Source organism: Paroedura picta, chromosome 3 (genome assembly GCF_049243985.1).
Source record: "Paroedura picta isolate Pp20150507F chromosome 3, Ppicta_v3.0, whole genome shotgun sequence".
NCBI classification, from domain to species: domain Eukaryota; kingdom Metazoa; phylum Chordata; class Lepidosauria; order Squamata; family Gekkonidae; genus Paroedura; species Paroedura picta.
The window spans coordinates 130,052,104-130,075,225 of NC_135371.1; the positions used below are offsets into that span (position 1 = coordinate 130,052,104).

At 43.6% G+C, this 23,122-nt stretch overlaps 1 protein-coding gene across 11 annotated transcripts in view; it reads left to right on the forward strand.

Annotated features, from left to right (window-relative positions):
- The window catches only part of UNC13D (unc-13 homolog D), an 80,763-nt gene that overhangs the window by 27,770 nt on the left and 29,871 nt on the right, over positions 1-23,122 (forward strand). For 10 of the 11 annotated variants that reach the window (XM_077327786.1, XM_077327793.1, XM_077327792.1 and 7 more), the window contains 15 exons: positions 1,147-1,206; positions 3,483-3,549; positions 4,290-4,473; positions 6,033-6,077; positions 6,592-6,660; positions 6,847-6,916; positions 11,721-11,825; positions 13,071-13,163; positions 14,013-14,116; positions 15,313-15,430; positions 15,867-15,991; positions 16,715-16,805; positions 17,554-17,610; positions 19,943-20,040; positions 22,844-22,895. In XM_077327786.1, coding sequence (XP_077183901.1) covers positions 1,147-1,206; positions 3,483-3,549; positions 4,290-4,473; positions 6,033-6,077; positions 6,592-6,660; positions 6,847-6,916; positions 11,721-11,825; positions 13,071-13,163; positions 14,013-14,116; positions 15,313-15,430; positions 15,867-15,991; positions 16,715-16,805; positions 17,554-17,610; positions 19,943-20,040; positions 22,844-22,895 — 1,338 coding nt within the window. The remainder of the gene's footprint in view (positions 1-1,146; positions 1,207-3,482; positions 3,550-4,289; positions 4,474-6,032; positions 6,078-6,591; positions 6,661-6,846; positions 6,917-11,720; positions 11,826-13,070; positions 13,164-14,012; positions 14,117-15,312; positions 15,431-15,866; positions 15,992-16,714; positions 16,806-17,553; positions 17,611-19,942; positions 20,041-22,843; positions 22,896-23,122) is intronic. The other variant, XM_077327788.1, reaches the window with a different exon arrangement.

Consider the following 23,122-nt stretch of genomic DNA (forward strand, 5'->3'; position numbering starts at 1 on the left):
AAAGGTATCCCCTGCGCAAGCACCGGATCATGTCTGACCCTTGGGGTGACGCCCTCCAGCGTTTTCATGGCAGACTCAATACAGGGTGGTTTGCCAGTGCCTTCCCCAGTCATTACCGTTTACCCCCCAGCAAGCTGGGTACTCATTTTACCGACCTCGGAAGGATGGAAGGCTGAGTCAACCTTGAGCCGGCTGCTGGGATTGAACTCCCAGGCTCATGGGCAAAGCTTTCAGACGGCTGCCTTACCACTCTGCGCCACAAGAGGCTCTTTTGAGTATTCTAGAGCTGGTGCCATTTTACCATTAGAAGGCTAAGGATGGAAAGTGAACTGAAACTGAGTTTAAAGAGTTATTTGGCTATAGGATTCATTTTAAACCACTTCTCCAAGGAAGTGTAGTCTGCTTCCAGATTTCTTTTGAGTCAATACCCTATAAAAACCTTTTTGTGGTTTTTGTTTCGGTTTGTCCTCCCCACATTTAATTTTGCTGAGGTGTATATCCTCCTCCTCACCCAGTGTTGGCAACTTACAATATCTCACTTGGTTCTTAATAAAAATGACAGCCTGACATTGTGGTTGAGATCTGCAGCAGTATACAGTATAAGGGAATTGCCATCTAAGCAATCCCCCTGCAAAACCTTTGTCATCCAAAGGGGCAGGCCTGAGAACATTAGGGAATACTGGAACCAAAGAGGTTATGACAGATGTTCCCTTAAAAGGTTTGCAAGCATCTGGGTATAGAAATCAAAAGAGACAGCTTGGTGTAGTAGTTAAGAGCAGCAGCTTCTGATCTGGTGAGTCGGGTTTGATTCCCTGCTCCCTTACATGCAGCCAGCTGGGTGACCTTGGGCTTACCACAGCACTGATAAAGCTGTTCTGAGCGAGCAGTAATATCAGGGCTGTCTCAGGCTCACCTACCTCACAGGGTGTCTGTTGTGGGGGAAAAAAGGGAAGAGGATAATAACCCGCTTTGAGACTTCTAGTAGAGAAAAGCGGCATATAAAAACCAAGTCTTATTCTTCATATGTAAGTTTAGGGTGTAAGAGGTTAATCTCAAAATATTTGTTTCTTTCATAATGCTTTGGAAAATGGGAATGTATGATATTAAAACTGAATTCTGTTCTACTAATTTCTGTTCAAATGACAGGTTTTTAAAATGGATCCGGAAGAGCATAATATTATACTACAGAGGACCAAAGCACTGGAGGTAAAATCTGATTCAGGGGACATAAAATGTTCATATCTAACTATGTGTGAACATACATGAGGCAAGGCAAGAGGGCGGCAGCACAAGGCTTTCAGGGACCTGGTGGTGGGGCAAGGCAATTGGGCACGTGATCTACTAGCTACAGAGCCTGGGCCACCCCCAACCCCCATGTCCACTCGCCACTCAGTGGGGTTGCTCTTTTGGAAGGATGGGAATTGCAAAGGCAATGAAACTGACTCCAAGCAGAGATTTGGCAAGGTGCTTCAACTAACAGCTTTACGCGTGTGTGAAGTGCTGCCCATCTCTTCGTTATGGTGATCTGTCACTGACCCCAAGCTTCCAAGTGAACTCATGTGAAAGAAATAGGGAGTGCACTATCAAAAGCCTGATTTCTTTTGTCCCTATTCATTTTCTCAAGTTTAGCCGAGCAAACTCTTAGAATCCTAATCATGTTAGTCCTGACATAATACAATCTTACATAATACAATCTTACATTAGCTATCGACCTGTCAGCTTGACATCTGTAGTTGGCAAAATTTTGGAACAAATCATCAAACAGTCAGTCCTTGAGCAGCTGGAACAGAGAGCTGTGATTTCTAAAACTCGTGTCAGACCAACCTTATCACTTTTTTCGAGAAAGTGACTACCTTGCTGGATCAGGGGAATGCTGTGGACATAGTTTACCTGGATTTTAGTAAATTTTAGTAAATCCACATGATATTCTAGTTGACAAGTTGGTAAAATGTGGTATGGATCCTGATTCTGTCAGGTGGATTGATAACTGGTTGACAGATCATACCCAACGGGTACTTGTTAATGGTTCAGCATTCTCTTGGAGAAGAGTGACAAGTGGAGTTCCCCAGGGATCTGTCCTGGGGCCTGTGTTGTTCAACATATTTATAAATGATTTGGATGAGGGTTTAGAGGGGATACTTATTAAATTTGCAGACGATACTAAACTGGGAGGGGTAGCAAACACAACCAAAGATAGAATCAGAATAGAGAATGATCTTGATAGGCTCGAGAAGTGGGCTAAACTGAATAAAATGAAATTCAATAGGGACGAGTGTAAAGTTCTGCATTTAGGTTGGAAAAACCAAACACACCAATATAGAATGGGGGATACTTGTCCTGGAGGGCAATAAAGATGGTGATGGGTTTGGAGACCAAGATGTATAAAGAAAGGTTGGAGGAACTTGGTCTGTTTAGCCTGGAGAGGAGACGATTCAGAGGGGATTTGATAGTCATCTTCAAATATTTAAAAGGCTGTCATATAGAGCAGTGGTCCCCAACCTGCGGGCCGCAGCCCGCCGCCGGGCCGCGAAGGCCATGGCGCCGGGCCGCGGCTCCCTCTCCCCGCCCCCCCCCGCAGTAAAAAACTTCCCAGGCCGCAAGCTTGCGGCCCGGGAAGCTTCTTACTGCGGGAGGGCGGGGAGAGGGAATCAGGGCCGGGCTGCGTCTGTGCAGGCCGCGCCCGCGCGGCCCGATCCGCGCGCAAGCCTGGGGGCGCTAGTGCGCGGGCCAGTGTCTTCTCAGGCAGTCAGCCCCTGCTTGCCGCGGGTGCATTGCCCCGCGGCTGTAGCCACCGCCGTCACCAGCATTGGCGGCAGCTTCCCGGAAGACCAGCTGTGGGCTTGGCGGTATGTGTGGCTGTGTCCGCAGGTCCTGTCGAGGAGGATGCACCGTTGAAGAGGCTGAGCAGGTGGCAGGGCGGCTTTCAAAAGCACGGTGCAGGGAGGCGAGTGCTGGCCCTGGCACCCTGGGTGGTGCAGCCATAGTGCGAGGGGCAGGCTAGTGGTGGCGGGTCTGAGGTCAGGTTCCTGAGCAGCGGCAGATGGCTGGGTATCCACGGATGAAGGTCAGGCTGCCAGAAGCGTGGTATTCGGCCAAGCCAGTCCCTGTACTGGCAAGGGCCGAGGGCCGCTGGGCTCATGACTATTCCGGGGGCAAGGGGCAAATACACGATTTCGATCTCGGACTTGGCCCACCCCAACCCCCCCTTAGCCTTTGATTTATACCACGGATTGCAGTATACAGATTCTAGAATTCTATTATCTTTACCTGTCAGTCTTTTATACAGTCTTTTCATTTAGTTTGCTTGTATTCCATCCTTCCTTTAAGAGGCTCAGGATAGCAGACTGTTTTGGTACCTAGTCCAAAATCATTTAGATATTCCATTATGGCATCAGGCTCCCTGGGCCAAGTATGGTGCTGCATGTGTGGTGGCTTGTGGCTAGCGTTAATTCTTCAAATGAGACCTGTTTTTCCCCTTTCAGAGTCCAATCTTTTGTCTTAAAGCAACTGTGAAACAAGCCAGGGGAATTCTAGGTAAAGATGTCAGTGGTGAGTAGAATGATATCTACAGTTCAAATAGACAAATTGGGGGCTCTGCTTCTGTGCAATCCTGAGCTCTGCTTTTAAAACCTACATTTGGGAATACCCATAATCTTATTTGAGAGCCACACTGTACTTCTGCCTTTGTGCTTACCTCCAAGCAGTGCCATTTCCTTAATGTGAGAAAGTAGCTTAACAGGCCAAGGTTCAGAACGTCCTTATTTGGGGATTGGTTCAATAGACTATTGGCTCCCTACTGCTATTTGGACTCTTGTTGATTTTGTTGCCCTGTAATGTATGTACTGTACACTCATCTATAGGCAGGGCTCAAAGGAACTGAGACACAGAACCATCCAGCATCTCTTTTCAACTAGACGTTCTTTACAGGGGAGAGGAAGAAGGGCATGTTTGTACAGCACTTGAGTAGGGTCTCAATCCATCCATTAGAGGTCCTGGACTCTACAGCTAGATTCCATTTCTCTGAACCAACTGTCATTTTTGGCATCTCACTATTTATTATCTTGGACAAAGTTGAGGGCTCTCCACAGAGCAGGTTGAGTCTAGACTCCCCTGCTCGGCAAACGTGTTGGGAACCAGGAAGGCTAAGGCTTTGCTCCTCTAGCTTCTGATTTATTCTGTAGGGTAAGGTGGGCACAACTGTGGTATTATGTTCTGGATTGCATCAGAATGTTTCCTTTCTAGCTATTCCATGTGTAATCGTATTTCAAGAGGTGCCTCTTTGCTTTCAGGGTTCAGTGACCCCTACTGCCTCTTAGGGATAGAAAATAAAAAGCAGGACTCTTCTGGAGAACACCAGGAGAACAAAAAACGATCAAAGGCTGTGGTGAAGAATCTGATCCCTGAAGACCAGACCCATCGCACCCAAGTCATCCCTCAGACATTAAATCCAGTGTGGAATGAAACCTTTATACTGTACGTCTCCTTGCCACATTTGTTTTGCTTCTGTCTTGATATATTTTCTGAACATGCAAGGAGCCACAAGCAAGAACCATCGCTGCCTGCCCTGTTATGTATCAACATTGTCGTGGAATTATAGTAGCAATTTTCTGGCAGTCTGTGGTTGACCAAATCTGTTAGTTTAGCCATTACTGCTAGTTCTCTAAGTTTCGTGCTCCATAAATCCACATGAGGAGCCTGTTGCTGCTTCCAGCCGGCAGCAATGATGAGTCTTTTAAGCAGAAGGTTCCTTGCTGGCTATTTTAACAGCTTATTCTAAGCTTCTTTGACTGTTGTGGTTTTGAATCTATTTTGGCCTTGGGCTTCCAGTTGCCTGGGAGGAATGCTTTCACTAATAAGGTTGCTGCAGCAGGGTGATGAGGAAGGCTGCAAATTTAGGCTGTCTCATTTCAAGTCCCTTTTGGTATCTACCTGAGAGAGCGAACACTGAAGAGAACCATGAATGTTTCAAAGCTTCTACCTGCTTCTGCTCTGAATTAAAATGGTGGTGGTGGGGATACCTATCTTTATCTCTCCTGTGCATGCCCTTTTTCCTACTGTTGCCAATAATATGACTAAAAATGTCATGTCCCTGTGATAGGGGATTAATAGGATATTATTTACCTCCGTGCCATGAAAAACTTCAGCTACCTATTTCTATATGTCTCTGTTAAAGGAACAGGACTTTTTTCTGCAGGCCTGTTCACAACCCTGTCGCCTGTTTTACTTTTTAACCTAATATTTCACCTGTATAGGATTCTTGAGGAGTATTTATATGTGCCATCAAATTGCTTCCGAAGTATGGTGATCTTATGAATGAATGGCCTTGCAAACATCCTATTCTTAATAGCCTTTGCCAGGTCTTTTAAACTGAAGGATATGGCTTCCTTTATTGACACAATCCATCTCATGTTGGGTCTTCCTCTTTTCCTACTGCCTTAAACTTTTCCTAACATTATTGTTTTGGGCTTGATTAAATCAATGAGCCCTTTCTTCTCATAGTATAACCAGAAGTACTATAGCCTCAGTTTAGTCATTTTAGAGCCTAGGAAGATTTTGGGCTTGATTAAATCCCACTTATTTGTCTTGTGGACAGTCCATGGTATCCATAATAACTTTAATTACATTCACATTTCAAATGAACCTGTTTTCCTGTCAGCTTTTTAAACTGTCTTACTTTCTTATTCATATATAGTAATAGCAAATACTGTAGTATGAATTGTCTTGGTCTGGTGACATTTCCTTACTCTTAAGGATCTTTTCTAGTTCCCACATGGCTGCATTTCCAGGCCTAAATTTCCTTCTGATTCTTTGGCTGCAGATTCCCCTTTGGCTGATTTTTGAACTAAGAAGCAGAAAATCTTGAACAATTAAAATTTTTTTATTGCCAACCTTAAAATTTTGTAATTTTTCAGTAGTCATAGTTTTTTTTTTATTTGATGTTCAGATGTAATCCTTCTTTGGCCCAAAGAATCTTACTAAATTTTACTAAAAATATAATCTTACTAAAAACATATTCAAACTGTGTCTTGCAGTGAGTTTAAAGATGTCGAGAATGCCCAGTTCCATCTGGATATGTGGTAAGTATGCTTGTATGTTATTCCCCAAGCATTTTGGGACTGAGCTCTCAAATGTTACTCACTCAGGGATGGGGTGCAAAGAAGGGAGAGAGAGCAGAACCCAATGTGATGGAACTGATAGCTCCTGTTCTTCCTCCCTTCACAGGGGTGTTGTGGGGCGAGAATAGGCAGGCAAGGTCATGGGGGGGGGCTGCTGGAGCTGAGGATGCTCCTCTGGGCTGCCACTTGCCACCAGAAGGCCTCTTTTGGTAGTCTTGGCAGTCACCTAGATCTGCCCAGTGGGTGGCTCACCTATGAGCTGACTCCTTAAGAAAGCAGAGTTTAAACCTTCCAGGCCTGTTTTCTCAGAGCCCATCAATAGGTCTCAATCATACTTTTCCCATAAGACAGGAAACTGGACTGTTCAGGTGCTTCATGTCACTGGATTAAGGCAGCGAGACAATTTCCATCTGTCACTGGAGATCTTAAAGGGACACCATCAGTGCTCTTCCCTCTTTTTATTCCTTTCTTACAGGGACTTTGATGAAGTTGAATCTGTACGCCACAAACTTGGAGAACTGTCAGACCTCCATGGTCTCAAGAGGTTTGTACTAATATCACGGTCTTCCCCTCCCTTTTGCAGTGTTTCTCTTAATTTAGGTGTTCTTATTAAACAAATCAGGCAATTGAAGAACAAAATGCAGAATATTTTGTAGTGCTTAGTATAGTATAGTATAGGGCAAGTTTTGCTATTGTACTGTTATTCTTGGTTTGCTTTCTTCTTTTCCAGGATTTTTAAGGATGCTCGGAAGGACAAAGGGCAGCATGACTTTCTGGGGAATGTGGTTCTTCGTGTGCAGGTGAGGAAGCAAACCATGAGCACCATGTATGAAAGAGCTGGGTGAACATGTGAAAAATGAATCACATCCAAAGTAAATGTCCTACTCAGTTCTTGATATGAATTGTCACTTCACTCTTTAGTATGGCAGCTGATGTTTCATGAGAGCTCCTTGTGGCTATCTGTGGATCATCCAACTGGACAGTTACGTAGGAATAAGCTAGTGGCAGAAAGCCAATAGTGTTTGCTTCCAAGCAAGCTGTCAACACATTTTAAAGCTTTCATGTGGCTGGTTGTCACCTCAAGAAATAGGGATTTTATCATTTCTGTATTAATCCATAGGGATTTTATCATTTTTGTATTAATCAGCCCCTTAATAAGACTGAGAATGGAGGAATGCTAGCCCTTACAATACCTGTGAACAGGGTTGATAGAATTATCTTTTAATATATTGTCATCTTGAGATCTATGTCAGGAAAATAAATGAACAATAATTGGTTGTGATTCATATTGAAAGCTATAGTGTTTATGATGTTTACCAGAAAAACCTTTTGGTTGTCCAGCACTTTCATAATTTCTCAATACCCATGTACTGTCCATTGGGCTCCTGTGATGAAGTCAGATCAGTCTCAAGTTGATGTATAGCTAAGATAGCTGAGTCTTCTGGCTGAGTTGGCATGTCATAGGTGAGTTAGTACAACGTCTGGCTCTTGACAAGTCCAAGTAACAAATATGACTTCTGTCAGGAGTTTGGGCATGATCCTGGACTCCTCCTTGTCTATGGAGGCCAGATCACAAACTCTGCCTGCCAGGCTTTTTACCATATCCTCCAGGTATGGCAACTGGGACCTAACCTGTAAACATCTGACTGGAACAACTGTGATCCATTCAACAGTCACCTCTAGACTAGACTTTTGCAACTCGCTCTACACATGGCTACCCTTGAGACTGCTCTGGAAACTTCAACTGGTTTAGAACATGACTGCATGGGTCCTCACAGGGACCCAATGGAGAGCACACATCTGGCCTATGCTCCCCCACTTGAAGTGGCTCCAGATTAAAGACTAAATCATGTCCAAGATGTTGTTTCTTACCTGTAAAGCGTTAAACAGTTTGTGAATCACAGAATCATAGAGTTGGAAGGGGCCATACAGGCCATCTAGTCCAGCCTCCTGCTCAATGCAGGAACAACCTAAAGCATCCAGGATAAATACCTATCCAGCCATTGCTTGAAGATTGCCTGTGAGGGGGACTTCACCATCTCCTTAGGCAGTTGATTCCATTGCTAAACAACCCTGTCTGTGAAAAATTTTTTCCTACTATCTAGCCGATCTCATTCTGCACATAGTTTAAACCCGTTACTGCAGGTCCTATACTCTGCCGCTAACAGGAATCTTTCCCTCCTCTAAGTGAAATGTTTGTACAGTATTGTTGTGAAATACAGGGCCATTTCGCACGGCTTCAAAATAGCACAATGGTTGCTAATTGGAAACGCTACTAATTTGCCATAACCCACGACGTCGTAGACAATCTGCAACAATCCTGCAACCGACCCGCAAAAAGCGCTTCGTTGTGGCGCTTTCAGGGGAATCCAGAAAAGTGGATTCACCCTCCGGATAGCGATACACTCCTGCAACCAATCTGCAACAGTAGCGCTAAAGACCTGTGCGTTACCATTGTTGCTGGTTCTTCAAAGTCCCTCCCCCTGGCTCTCTCCTCCAAACTTCCGGCGAAGCGATCGCCATTTTTTTTTCTCCGAGCGAGCGGGGATAAACGCACCGGCGAGCCTCTTTCTGTTTAGAGGCTTCCCTGGCTTCAGTCCTTCACCTTTAGTCACTAAGCACAAACCACTTAAAAGCCCGTTTGCTGAAATAAATAAACACATAAATTCAGCCGAAAATCGGGCCCGTGAGAGGGGGGGGGATTTTTTTTTTTCACTCGAGGCAGCGTGCAAACGATCATACAATCAAACGACAGCTCACATTAGGCAGCTGGATGGGTCTCTCCGTAGCAACGAATCTACCTAGATTCGTTGCTATGGGTCGTTTTTTTTTTTTAAAAACCTTTCTTAAAGGGAAAGGGGCTGTTTGGGAGCATGCTAACGGCTGCCCATTGGCTGCTTGACGGCCAGGGGCGGGACGAGCTTGGCAATAGCGCTTCCTTTCTAGCGATTTCTGCCGAGACCGGAAGCCTGTGGGAAACGCTAAAAAACGCAACTGATTCCACTACAAAGGCAGGTATGCATAACGACGAATTCCACTATTTTAAATGGCGATTTTTCATTCCGCAAACAATTTGCAACAAAGATCCCCGTGCGAAAAGGCCCACAGTGTTATTGTGAAATATATACAAAGTATATAATTGTGATTTATTGATGTTTTAAATTTTTGCACTTTATTGTAATAAATATTTGCATTTTGAACTTTCCTTGTAGCTCAACCTTTAGGTTCCTAACTCAGCTAATTAGGTTGGGTTTTGTTTCCCTTTCTGCCCAATAGGGAGAGGGCCGATTGTGTGTCTTCCCCCCTCTCCCTCTCCCTCCCCCTCCTTCTCCTATTCTGTTCCTCTTGCCAGCACTTTCCAGAAGGAGGAAGACTGTGGTAAACCAGCACTCTGAGTCCCCTTGGCACCAGATAACATCTAGTTAGAACTGTCACCTCCATGGGGGGGTGGGGTGTTAATTTTTGTTTTAACAAGGTAATTAACTGTATGTTTTATTGGGGTTTTATCTGTAACCCACCACAAGACAGCTTGCTGATAGCTGAGGGATATAAATTAAATAAAATTAATGAATCAATCAATTCTATTTCTGTCCTAAAAATCCTGCAACCAGAAAAGTATGGACATCAACCAATTAAAGGGCAATTTAAGATTATCTTGATTTTTAAAAAATTGAATGTTGCAAAATCTTATTGAGAGAATCCATTGGAGCCTTGAAGAGAGACAGTTGAGTGTGAAATAGCTTGCAATTGTAAGCTATCTGCTGGCTTTAGACATATCAGAAAGAATGCTGCATTTGGGTTTTTTCCATCAAATAGAAAAGGTAGAAGAGTTACACTGCCTATGACCCTGTGAGGAAAGGCTAGCTCCCATGTAATTTCCCAACACAAACACCCCACAATGCTAATGCAAACAGCACAATGTCAAGCCCTGCCATAAATTGTTAAGCCTTCCCTAGATGGATCTGTGATAATATCAAATTATCAAGGTCCATTCCGCACAACTTAAATGTAGCCGAAGTCTTACCTTTTGTAAACATTATTCATTTAACGTTCCGCATGAGGTCGTAAACAAACCTCAAAACTCCCGCCAAACTCCAGCAACAATCGGAATTTTATAGCACTTAGGGGGAAATCCAGAAAAGTGGATTCCCCCTGAAAAAAATGCTACACTTCAGAGCACAAGCCGCAACACATCAGCAAAACACATGGGCATTCTCAAAATAGCGGTAGAAAGAATTCCCTCCCTAGCTCTAGCCCCCGAGCTTCCGGGGACGCGATCACCATTTCCCCCCCTTAAACTGGCGAAAGCAACCAATAAGGGAGGCTTCTCCGGCTGAAGTCCCTTCACAAGCAATTCAGAAGTGCTTAACAGTAAATCAAAGCTCCCTTCTGCAATTGTCTTTAAAGTTCCTGAGCACAAAACAGCCCCTTGTTCGACACTGCCCGTAATTTTGGCCAGAAATTGGACCCTGGGGGAGGGGGGTTACTTGAAGAGCATGTAAATGATTAAAAGCGCCAGCTCCTACGCCAGCGAAAAAGGTCTTGAGACATCGAATGAACAAATACTCATTGCTACTGGTGTTTTTGGGTTTTTTTTAAAGGAAAGGGGCTTTTCGGGAGCACGAACACAACAGTTCATTGGCTGTTCTGTTTGATTGATGGCCAGGGGCGGGAGGAAACGCGGAAAAATATCGCCTCCTTTGTTGCGATTCCGGCGAGACTGGAAACTTGTGGGGAATGAATAGACTGCTACTGGGACTTCAGTATTCCGCTAGAATTGAAGGTGTGCGGAATGACGAAATTCCACTATTAAATATAGCGTTTCTGCATACTGCAAACATTTAGCAACATTGGTCATTGTGCAAAATGGCCTAGTCTCTTCCTGCCCGGGTCACACCAAAGCAACACTGGGCCAAATGGTCAGTTTTCACATATTTTCTATTGCCCAGCCAAGGCACTTCAAAGATGCCTTGCTGGGTATAAATGGAAACGGTTCCTCAGACCAGGAGCACAATAAAATCAGAGTCCAGTAGCACCTTTAAGACATTCTTGCAGATCCTAATTTCCATCGGGAGGAATTCTGCTGGTGCAAAAGGCACCTTCAAAGAGAATTACTATTAACCTGAACCTCGCCCGTCTCCCAGCTTTAGGGAGGATGGTGTTAGACGGGGTCTTCCTTTGCTTTCTGTCACGCAGCATCTCTGCATTGATTATCTGATTTTTTTATGTAACTCTAGAATGATTTTAGTAAACCCTTTTCCTTTTTTCAACCATCTGGTCTCAGCGTGGTTATTGGCTCTCTGCAATGGATAGAACCCACAGAGGTTTGAAGGGGACCCACCTAAACATTTCCTTACAGACCCTCAGGCCCTGTAAAGGTCCCAAGAATTGCCTCAGGTTGTCACCTTTAGTCAGTGAACAAATTTAAACCTGCAATTTAAGACTTTCAGTGATTTAATTGGCATTAAAATACATATTTTCAAAGCAGGATTATTATGAAATAACATTTTCTTAATATTCCTGCTATATCTGATAAAGAATTCAGTTCTTTCAGAACCCTTTCTTCCTTTCTGAGACAAACTTTGACTTCTCCTTGTTGGGCAGGACCTGCATTGCAGAGAAGACTGCTGGCACACTCTGGAACCTCGCACAGAAACCTATCCCAACCGAGGACAATGCCACTTGCAGTTCCTCTTGATGCACAAAAAGGTAGGAGAGGGTTGTACTGACGGGAAAAGCTGGGAGAGGCCTTGCTCTGCATGTTGCAGTCTTTGAAAGCCAGACTACCATGGGCATAGCCTTTTTTGGGTGATGATGGAAGTCCCTCCCTCAGAAGGCTAGCAGATCCCAAGCAATGGGAATTCATTTCTTACTGACGTTGGCTTTGTCATGTGTATTGAATGGGCCCAGGCATGGTAATTCTCATTCTAGTTATAGTAAGGTGCTCTGAGTTGGGTAGTTTTTGAAAAGTGTTCAGAAACTACAGTTGGCTTGGGTTACTGGTTGGAGTGACCTAGGAGGAATATAGGCCAATTTTGTAACAATTTCACTTGCTAGCATTTGGTTTCTGGGCCCAGTTCGAAGTGCTGAGATTGAGCTTCAGTGCGCTACATGGTCTGAGGGCCACACAGAAGCTGCAGGGAATGACTTTTTAAAAAACCAAGTAGTTCCCAAATGGGCTTGGAACTCTTGCACAGGGTGGGGGGAGGTTCCTGCACCTCCCAGCCATTTTCTCTGTGCTGGGGAGGAGTTATTTCTCTGTTTTTACTATTTCACATGCACAGAATACTTCACACATAGCAAAAAAGAAGTGGATAAATAGCTCCCTGCCACTGCTGTTTCAGCGTGGAAACTGCTGGGGTTGGGGGGGAGGAGTGAGCCCTTTCTCCCACCAGGGCCATGTTCTGAGCCTCTTTCAGTTTGTCTTCATTTTGAAAAAGCCTTTCTCCGCAGCTGTTATGTGGCTGCAGGGAACACAAGTTGGGCCTCTGGTTGAGTCCAAAAAGCCCAGATCTAACTCTTTAAAAATGCAGTGGTCACGGGATTACATGAAGACCTGCCTTTCCCACATCCAAACCTACCAGTTCTTTAATACCATCTTTTCTGCTGTGAGTTTACCTACCATCTCACTTCTTGCCTTTTACATCATGTTATAGGTGGATTTTAATTGTTGTATGTGGAAAGCCTTGTATTGTGAATATCTTTGGGGAACTTTGTTTGAAAAATGGGTTACAAATACTTTAAATAAATAAAACGTGTTTTAGAGAATGGTGAATAAAATATAATAAGTAAGGAGCAGCAGGCTGCCAATTTTGTCCTTGCTAAATTTGAACGGTCAAAGAGACTATCCCAAAGTTTCCTTGATATCATAAACGGGTGAGTTGTTGATCACAAGTGGACTTTCTCCCTTTTCTTTAAGAGCTGAATCCCGGGCTTTATTTCCCTTTTTTCTAGAGGGCAACCTCAGCCAGCAAAACACAGCCAAGCTACACAGTCCACCGGCACCTTCTTCAGCAGTTGGTTTCCTATGAGATTCTTCAGCACCAGGTAGATGGAACAGGGGACAAAAACGGTTTGGGGGCATTGAGGCCAAGACTGTGGCAATATAGATTCATCTTCTTAAAATAGGTTGGTGATGTGTGCAACTATGCATTTGTATTTAGTCATGTGCTCCTTTTTTGAGTTCTTCTCTATGGAAGCTCATCCACCTCTCCCGCTTGGGTGCAGTTGCAACATCTTAGAAAATCTTATTGGGGGGGGGAGGAACGACCATCAGATATTCACAGAAAAATTCTGATTGTCCGTTTAGTAGCTCCACCAACAGAAGCACATCCACAGGTATGCTTCAGCACTTGTGCAGCATGTAGACAAGAAAAGTGGTACATCCAGCCCTAGGCTGGAGTAACTTTCTGTAGCATAATGAGCTTTCCTCCACTAAGCTTCTAGTTTTTCTCACTGGAGTGGTAGGACACGTCCTATTACATGTGATGGAGGCGGAAATGAGGTACTGTGACTTTTAAACACCAGAAAGTATGGACAGGCTGTGCTCAGATACAACAGTCAAGATGACTGGCTGTTGTAAAATCAGATCTTAGAGATATGATGTTATGGGTGACACCCTAAACCTTCCCTGTCTCCCCTTGTAGTGGTAGTGAAATCTGACCAGAATAAACTATGTTCATGGTCATATTTATATAGCCTCAGGACAGAGGGCTGGACCTAGTGGTGCTTCTGTCTCTTTCATCTTTACAGTTCTGTGGATAATCCTAGATATCTAGAGCCTAATAAAATTGAGTATCAGTGAGGAAAAGCACTAAATAACTGAATTGCTGCAGTTCTGTTCTTTTCTACCTGACCCGCGTGCAGGAGGAACTTTTTTCCTGTTGTCCTCCACAGGCTGGCAGCACATCCTGGGATGGAGAGCTGAGCAAGCATGCTAGTACCATTTTGTATCTACATGCATCTCAGAAAGACCTTTCTAACTTCCATCAGGATATGGCGTGAGTATTTCCTGTGGCAGCCTTCACAAACCTGACTTGAGAGCTTACTTCTGGGAGGGGACTTTCTGTTCCCAGCTCTACTCTTGTATTCTCTTGATTTTTAAGAAATGTTATGATTCTTCCCCATTGCATCAAGATGTTTGTAAACAATTCTGCAGATATACTGTGTGACTGTGGCTTCTAATAACACCCTTCTGACTAGGATGCCTCTGCTGATTTTTGTTTGACTAGATTAGAAACCTATTCATGAGTCTGTCTGGTGTTTCTTCTTGTCTCGTTATCATTTGTTATATACAGAATGTGACTCACTCCATGGAGCTTCTTATTAATTACACAAATTAGAAATTATATACTAATCTGTTGGGACTTTAGGTTTTGGTTCAATCTTAGGTCCCTCCAGAAAAATACAGCTGGAGTAACAGAGTGTTTTGAAAGTATGCTGATGTTAGTTACCTTTGTGGATGAAGCACAGATCCTGACTCACAGGGCTTTGAGGTTTAAAAGAGAGAATCTTTACTGCATGGTTATTTACAGAAAATATATCATTTTCATCTGCTTCAATCTCATTGCTGAAGCTGAGTACAAAAGCTTAAAAGACAGTTACAAAGAAAACATATTGCAAGCCTCTTGTGGCTAAGCTGCAGGCAGACTGCCTATGGAGAGAGCCGAGAGCCTAATGGCTGCTCCTTGCTTCTGCAAGCACCTACAGTCACTGATCTCTTCTTCCTACAGAAAGAGGAAGTGAGCGGGAACCCATCTTAAACAAAAGAATTCCCAGGACATGTGCTTGGGTTGTTTCAATGGCAACCTGTGACCACTTGATGCACTAGTGAGCACACAGGTGCAGCTCAGTCGCTTAAACAGCTTAACAACAGCCCTTCAAAGCTGACTTCACCAAATTACTTGCTGATTGCAATTCCAGCATAATCTCTTCCTGTTCTTTTGTCCCTCGCTCTACTATAACAAATTCCAGCTTCTGTGATAATGTAGAGTTTTATTGTTAAGAGAAATTAGAAAAACCGATGCCTAATATGATTGATTTCCATATGAACATTTTCTGATTGCAGTTTTTTGTTGTATTAATTTTAATCCCTCTAACAGAGGGAATATTGCTGCCTTGTAATTTTATGGATTGATTCCTTCTATTCATCATTATTTCAATGCTTCGTATAATTATTTTCTTCTCTTTGACACAGGAAGTGGTTGGCTTACAGCAAGCTCTACCTGACCTTGGAGTTCAACAGCAATTGTCTACTCCACCAGATTACTGGCATAGAATACCAGTGGGTGCAAGGGCGACTAAAACCTGAACAGGTTAAAGCCATACCTTAGTCCATAGGGCTGGAAGCATATCCCAGTCCACTGGGAATCAGACTGAAAAACAATAAAGATTTATATACAAGGGAATTCTTCTGAGTTCCCAGTATGTATTTGCTTAGCAATACTGATACAGATTTAAAACCACCAATGCATAAATTCAATCCCTGTGTGACAGCATCAGGTTTTGCTTCCTACTACAGAAATATTGATATTTGTTTTGTACCTTTGCCCTTTATGGGAGATCTGTATTGGCTATTTTTGCCTTTAGAAGTGGGAAAGCCATGCTTTCTTCCTGATCCTAGCCCCTGCCCTGTTTGGGCCATTGCAGGGAATTTTGTGACAAACCAGAGGGATCTTTGCTATCAGGAGTTGCTGAACACTGCAGCATCTCTTCAATAGAGCTAATGTATCCTCCTGTTGCTCTCTTCAGAAAGCAGAATTGGCTGAGTCTTTCCAGTCCTTGCTGGCCTACGGGACCTTTCTCCTCCAGAGGTACCGGATTGTCTTCCCGCTCTCTGCTCCAAACTCTACACAGAGGTTACAGTCACTGCTCAGGTTTGTTACCTGAATGACTATAAACTGAGGCTTGTGTATTCTATGCTAGGAAAACCCCAATGTTCTTTACTAAGAGAAGCTGAATTTGGTGATCTTTATAAATGGTGCCTCAATAAGCATGTCAGTTTACTGATTTATCATGTTTTTGCTAGCCAGGGGTTAGGACAAGTGAAACGGGGAAGTGAAGATTAGCCTTACAACCAGTGGCACTCTTAGTCACTTGCCTGACTCATTTCAAAACCAACTTTATTCTAGTTATATAAATAGGTGCACGTTTTTGGCCTTTCCTTTGGGACTCCATATAGGACTGTCATTCATCATCTCTCCCCAGCTTGCAATTAAAATTCCATCTCCTCCAAAGAGCTCCCTTGAAAATGGAATACTCCTTCAAATTATAGGGCATGGTCTCTCAAGATTTGTTCTAGCAGGTTTTATAGGGCTTGGGGTATCGTGTCAAAAATCAGTACTGAATAATCCTGGATTGTCCCTGTGCTACTGAGAGAATGCTGGGTCTGTTCCAGCAGGGTGAAAACGTGACAGTGGAAGCTTTCCTCATTTCTGTAGACTTCACCTTTTGAATCTCTGTCTGTCACAACATTATGAAAAACAGAGGAGCTCAGCCAAAAGAGAAATGACAAACTTATTTTGTGGGATATGTGAAAGGAGATCCAGAAACATTAGATCTTAAATATATTTTTTCAACAATGATTTTCATCTTTGCAGGCTCTTGGTCCAGATTTGTAAAATGAAAGCCTTCAGAGAACTTTGTACTGTGACCCCTGACCTTCAACAAATGGTGACAGAGGCACTCAAGGTACACAGCCACATAGGTGTCTTGATACTCTTGCCTCCCAAACCCACTGGTATAGTTCAGTTCATGGGGTTGTTCTTTCATTCAGCAGTCAAGTGAAACTGAGAATAGGAGGGTTATCCATCCTCTTCTAAACTGGACCTAAATGCTGGTCTTGGATTGCCCCTTGCTGCCACTATGGAGAAATGTATGGGACACTTTTTCTTCTCTGTTGTATTGCATAGGAATGCTCCAAGATCTAGTTTTAATCCTAGTGTTCTCTCTATATTGTTGGACGTCTGGCGTGCTGTGCCTTCTATCATCAGGCCAAATAATTATTTTATTTATCTACCTACCTACCTACCTACCTACTTACCTACTTACTTACTTATTAGATTTCTTGCCATATGGCTCATGGCGGGTTACAAAGTCTGTTTAAAAACCCAATAAAATACTTGTTAAAACCACAGACAACAATACAAGAGTAAAAGCACAAGATGCGGCAGACAATAAGTTCTCCAATCTATCCCAGAGATAGTAAAATCATTAGATTCCCAGTTCAATTTATTTATCCCCTAGAGGGGGTAAGGAAGGGTCGATGACTCACAGTGCGCCATACACTCAAAATATTTCATCCTAGTGATAAATGTGAGTGGTGCTTTATTTGTATGTGAGTGGTGCTTGATCATTCCCCTCATAAGGGTGTTAAATGTAGTTGGGAGCATGCAGAATGCTGCTGTAGTGCTTTTCATGCCATGTCCTGTTTTCTCAGTTAGGAACAACAGAATGGTTTCAGATGAAGAAACAACACCTGAAGCCAATGGTCAAGGTAAATCTCTCTTTGCAGTCGGGTTGCCATGAGTTGCTGGCTTGTGAATCCCATCATGATGGGTCTTTTTTACAAAATAAGGAGACCCACACAGCGTCCAATGATTTGGGGAGAACTAGGTTTGCCTTATTCCAGACACAGCTATGAAAGGGATGGTTCACACACTGTATTTCTTGTTCAAGTAGGCAACACAACCAAATAAGCAGTCATGTAAGCTAATGCAATGTAAACAAATGTGACCAGCAGAAGCAACTTACTTTGAGTCATTAGGTCATTTCACTTCCAGGCACAGCAAGCACAGAAATTGCTGCTGGCTGTATCTGTGATAGCCCACATCACTTACTGATTGCATTCACCTGTCACAATAAGCTATAGTCCATACCATAATAATGATTAGGCAAATTCAAACAATCTTATATGTGATTCTTTAATTCTGTAGTTTCAAAAGTCAATATGATTAATGTAACTTCAAAATTCAGGGCCATTCCACATTTGTTCAAAATAGCACAATGGTTGCAAATTGAAATCGCTACTGTTTTGCTGTTATGCACAACATCGTTGACAATCTGCAACACTCCTGAAATCGATCCGCAAAAAGCGCTTCGTTGTAGCGCTTTCAGGGAAATTCCAAAAAGTGGATTCACCCTCCGGAAAGCGCTACACTCTTGCAACCAATCTGCAACACTAGCGGGAAAGTTTTCTGCGTTACCATTGTTGCGGTTTCTGCAAAGTCCCTTCCCCTAGCTCTCTCCTCTGATCTTCCGGTGAAGCGATCGCTATTTTTTTTTCTCGGAGCGAGCGGAGATCAACGCACCGGCGAGCCTTCATTTACCTAGCGAGGCTTCCCCGGCTGCAGTCCCTCCCCAGAGCTGTTTAAAGTCACCAGGCACCAAGCAACACACAGCCCCGTTTGCTGGTTTATTCTCCCTTTATTTTTCACTCTTTTTTCGGCCGAAAATCTTGCCCGTGCAAGGGGGGTATTTTTTTTCACTCGGGGGGAGCGTGGCAACGATGAAACGGCAGCTCAAACACCACCTGCTAGCTAGATGGGTCTCTCCGTTGCAGCGAATCAACGCAGATTTGTTGCAACATGTGTTTTTTTTTTAAACCTTCCTTAAAGGGAAAGGGGCTTTTTGGGAGCATGATAACGGCCGCCCATTGGCTGCTTGACGGCCAGGGGTGGGACAAAGCTCGGCAATATCGTTTCCTGGCTAGCGATTTTTGCCGAGACCGGAACCCTGTGGGAAATGATAGAAATGCAACTGGATTCCACTACAAAGGCAGGTATGCATAACGACGAATTCCACTATTTAAAATGGTGTTTTTTCATTCCACAACCAATTTGCTACATAGATCCTGATGCGGAATGGCCCTCAGTTTGGAATCCCAGTACATTGGAGTAAACAAGCTGCTGATTTGCATTGCCATGTGGAGTTGGATGTCAGGGCTATTTGAAACTTGAGCAGACAGGAACCTTTTTATCAAGCTTTATGCATGAAGGGGGAGAACAAGGGAAATGTTTGCACATGGGAGCAGGTTGTGTTCATGCCCACTCTCAGCTTGTCATGATATCTGCATGCAGGCTACATGTTTGTTCAGATTAACAGGCATCTGGGGAAAGCTGAGGCTGCTTGGCTGACTGGGTGAGAAATACCTTGTGTTTTTAAAAAATCCACTAAGTTACTTGAGCCAAGATTTTCAGTAACAAGAGCCATTATGGGTCCTTCCACTCAGGGACAGGAAAGAGATAAACTCCTCTAATTCCCCAGCCACCCTACAGTTCCACCTTGAGCTGAAGAAAGATTTTCCTCTTCTCTAGCTAGAGCCAGTTTGGTGTAGAGGTTAGGAGTGCGGACTTCTAATCTGGCATGCCGGGTTTGATTCTGCGCTCCCCCACATGCAGCCAGCTGGGTGACCTTGGGCTCGCCACGGCACTGATAAAACTGTTCTGACCGGGCAGTGATATCAGGGCTCTCTCAGCCTCACCCACCTCTGAGGGTGTCTGTTGTGGGGAGAGGAATGGGAAGGCGACTGTAAGCCGCTTTGAGCCTCCTTCGGGTAGAGAAAAGCTGCATATAAGAACCAACTCTTCTTCTTCTTCTTCTAAACAGGGAAAAATATGGAGCCATACAAGTCATGCTGTAAATAAGTACAATGCACAGGAGGAGGATAGGACGTAAAACAGGGGTAGTTGTAAGGTCTGAAATCCTTGGACAAGCATTTTGTCCCATGGAGAGAATGGAATCATCTACCAGTTTGATGAATGTTTGACTAATGGAAGCCAACTTGCTCATGCCATGACTTCCTTCCCATATTTTCTTCTCTTTTGTAGACTATGGAGGAGTGTGGCAAAGCTTTGGTCAGTCTTGTTGTAGAAGTGAATGCAGATCTCCAGCAGTGCTGCAGAGTCTGGAACAAATATTTCAGCAAGTAAGTCTGGAGTCTGCAGGGGGCTCACAAAACGCTTCCCCTGAACTTTAAAAGGTAAAGGTAAAGGTATCCCCTGTGCAAGCACCGAGTCATGTCTGACCCTTGGGGTGACCCCCTCTAGCGTTTTCATGGCAGACTCAATACGGGGTGGTTTGCCAGTGCCTTCCCCAGTCATGACCGTTTACCCCCCAGCAAGCTGGGTACTCATTTTACCGACCTCGGAAGGATGGAAGGCTGAGTCAACCTTGAGCCAGCTGCTGGGATTGAACTCCCAGCCTTATGGGCAAAGCTTTCAGACGGCTGCCTTACCACTCTGCGTCACAAGAGGCTCTTTCCCCTGAACTTTACCTAGAGAGAAAAGCAGCCTTTGAACTAAATTGTTCAAGCCAAGGGAGGGAACCTACAAGCCTAACAATAGCAATATTTCACCCATTTGCTGGAATTACTAGTTTTTACCAGAAGAATGAAATAAACTGTTATTGTCTGTTAATTCGCTTGAATGTATATTTGAATATGCTTACTAGCTATTGACTATCTTTTAGCTCAGGGGTAGTCAACCTGTGGTCCTCCAGATGTTCATGAACTACAATTCCCATGAGCCCCTGCCAGCATTTGCTCAGGGGTAGTCAACCTGTGGTCCTCCAGATGTTCATGAACTACAATTCCCATGAGCCCCTGCCAGCATTTGCTAATTTGCTAAAACTACCCCTGTTTTAGCTATTGGACACAACAGAGAACATGCCTGATGAACTGTGGGAGGAAATTCAGTCAACTGTTGTTGAAACAGTTGACATCCTTCCCCTCCCAAATATGACCTCCTGAAATTCTCTGGGATTCCTCCAAAATTATTAGGTGTGGATTGAATTGCCATGATTTCAATTCTTTGTTCTACCTACTCAGTCTTTCTAAATGTTTGTCTTTCTGACTTTCTTGATGTGTGTCATTATCTTTTACTTTTCTTTGATTTTTATAATTTCCTATCTTTGTTCTAAATTAATTGCAATCAGTATCTCTTGACACACTTCTTGAATGTTCTTCTGGGTTCTTTCCTCAAATTCTTGAATATTTCTCTGAATACTCTGGATATTCTTTAAGGTTCTTTTCTCTTAATCTTGAATGGTCTTTTGAGTTCTTTCTTCAAATTGTTTAATGTGGTGCACCAATATTCACAATAACTTTTCTACCATTGCTTCCAATCTCTGGTCCTCATCTATTTCATCTGTACTCCTTTTTTATTTTATTTTCTTAGTCTGAGGAAGAGTGCTTGCACTCGAAAGCTCACACCTTGATTAAATCTTTGTGGGACTTAAAGGTGCCACTGGATTTTATTTTGTTGTCCCTTTTTCTTTGTCTCTTTGATGTGTTGCTGTTGCCATTTTTCTTTTTGCTGTTCTATGTTAAAAATATTGTACACACTTTCCATATATTATTCTCATACTGTTTTCTATACATATATTAAATGCAGTAAAATCAAAGCATACTATTTAAATAACTAAAGCACATGTCCATTAGAATAAAAATTATATTCTCTATCATTCTTATGAAAGAGGCTTAAATGTAGCAATTAAGTTCTGAACAGATATAGTATAGAAGAGAAATCTATTTTTCATGAAAGATAAAAAGATAAGAAAGAGGAAAAGCAAAAATGAAAATAACCAGTTATATATTCTGTAGAGTAAATAATATAATAAAAGCTTCATTTAGTGTTTTCACTCTATGTATTTATTTATTTGCTAGCTTCAAAACCCGTTCCTAAGAATGGGCCTTGAAAGGGTCCCCTCCCCTGGCCCTTAAGGGTCCCCTCCCCGGCCCTTAAGGTCCCCTCCCCAGCCAGGCAGCTTAAGGTGGCTTCGGGCCGCTCGAACTCCTGAGAAGCTTGCAGCCGGATCAAGTGGGGCGGGTGGGGGCTGGCCCAGGACAGAGCTCCTTAGCAGGCAGTCACCAGGCCGGGAGGCCCTCATTAACAGGCCCTGCTTAGCAGTTAGCAGGCCCATCCTAGCAGGCCAAAAGGCCCTAGTTAGCAGGCTCAGCCTAATAGGCCAAGAGGCCCTTGTTAGAAGGCCCAACCGAGCAGGCCAGGAGGCCCTGGTTAGCAAGCCCTGCTTAGCAGGCCGGGAGGCCTTTGTTAGCAGGCCGTCCACCAGGCCCCTTTCCCCAAGGTCCCTATCCCCAAGGCCCTCTCCCCTTACCTGCTGCTGGCTCCAGGCACTGAGCTGGGGCTGAGAGCAAAGAGGCTAGAGTCCAGGGACAGAGGGCGGGAGCTGCAGGGGCAGGAGCTGGCTGCACCCTCATTGGCCCTATTCCAACTTGGACAGCCGGACATGTACCACCCCCCAGGCTGCTTCACAAATATTTAGAGGAACCATGGATAAGGATTTATAATTGCATTTGTATTCTGCTCTTCCCTTGGTAGTTCGGGATGGGTTACATCAAATGATGCAAAAAGTTGAGACTTCCTTTGAAAGCAGCCAAGTGCCATTCTTCCAAAATTGTTGTACAAAAATCTTTTGCTGAATATGTGTAATTAAAAGATCAAAGTTTATCAGAAGCCTTTTTCCAAGAGCCATACATTTTTGAAGATGGTTATATACTGGAAGCATCAACATTCAAATGTTGCTGGAAAACTGTCAGTCTTTTCAAGTATGAGCACAGTTCTGGGAGCCCAAAATAGCACAAATATTTCAAAGATTACTGAACCTGGTTTTGTTTAGGATATAAAATAATTTGCAATAAACCAGGAGGCACAAAACCTCTGGAGTTGTCTAGCAAATTTCTGACCATGAGTTTTTCTCTATCCTTGTAGTGCCATGCGACTGGATCTCTTCTCCATTGCATACGTTGAACTTCAGGAGCTGGTAAGTAGCTGCTTTGTAATAACCAGGACTCCAGTTTTATTCTACAGAAGTACAGAGGAGGGGATGGATGAGTGAAGAGACAGATTACATAGTCTCTTGCTGTCTCAGAACTTTTAAAGATATAATAGAAATGCTGGCAATACAGAGGTGATGTGAAGATTCACTGGAATCTTATTAATAAGTAAACTTTCCCAGCCAATTATTTTGATGGTTTGGCTTCAGACTAG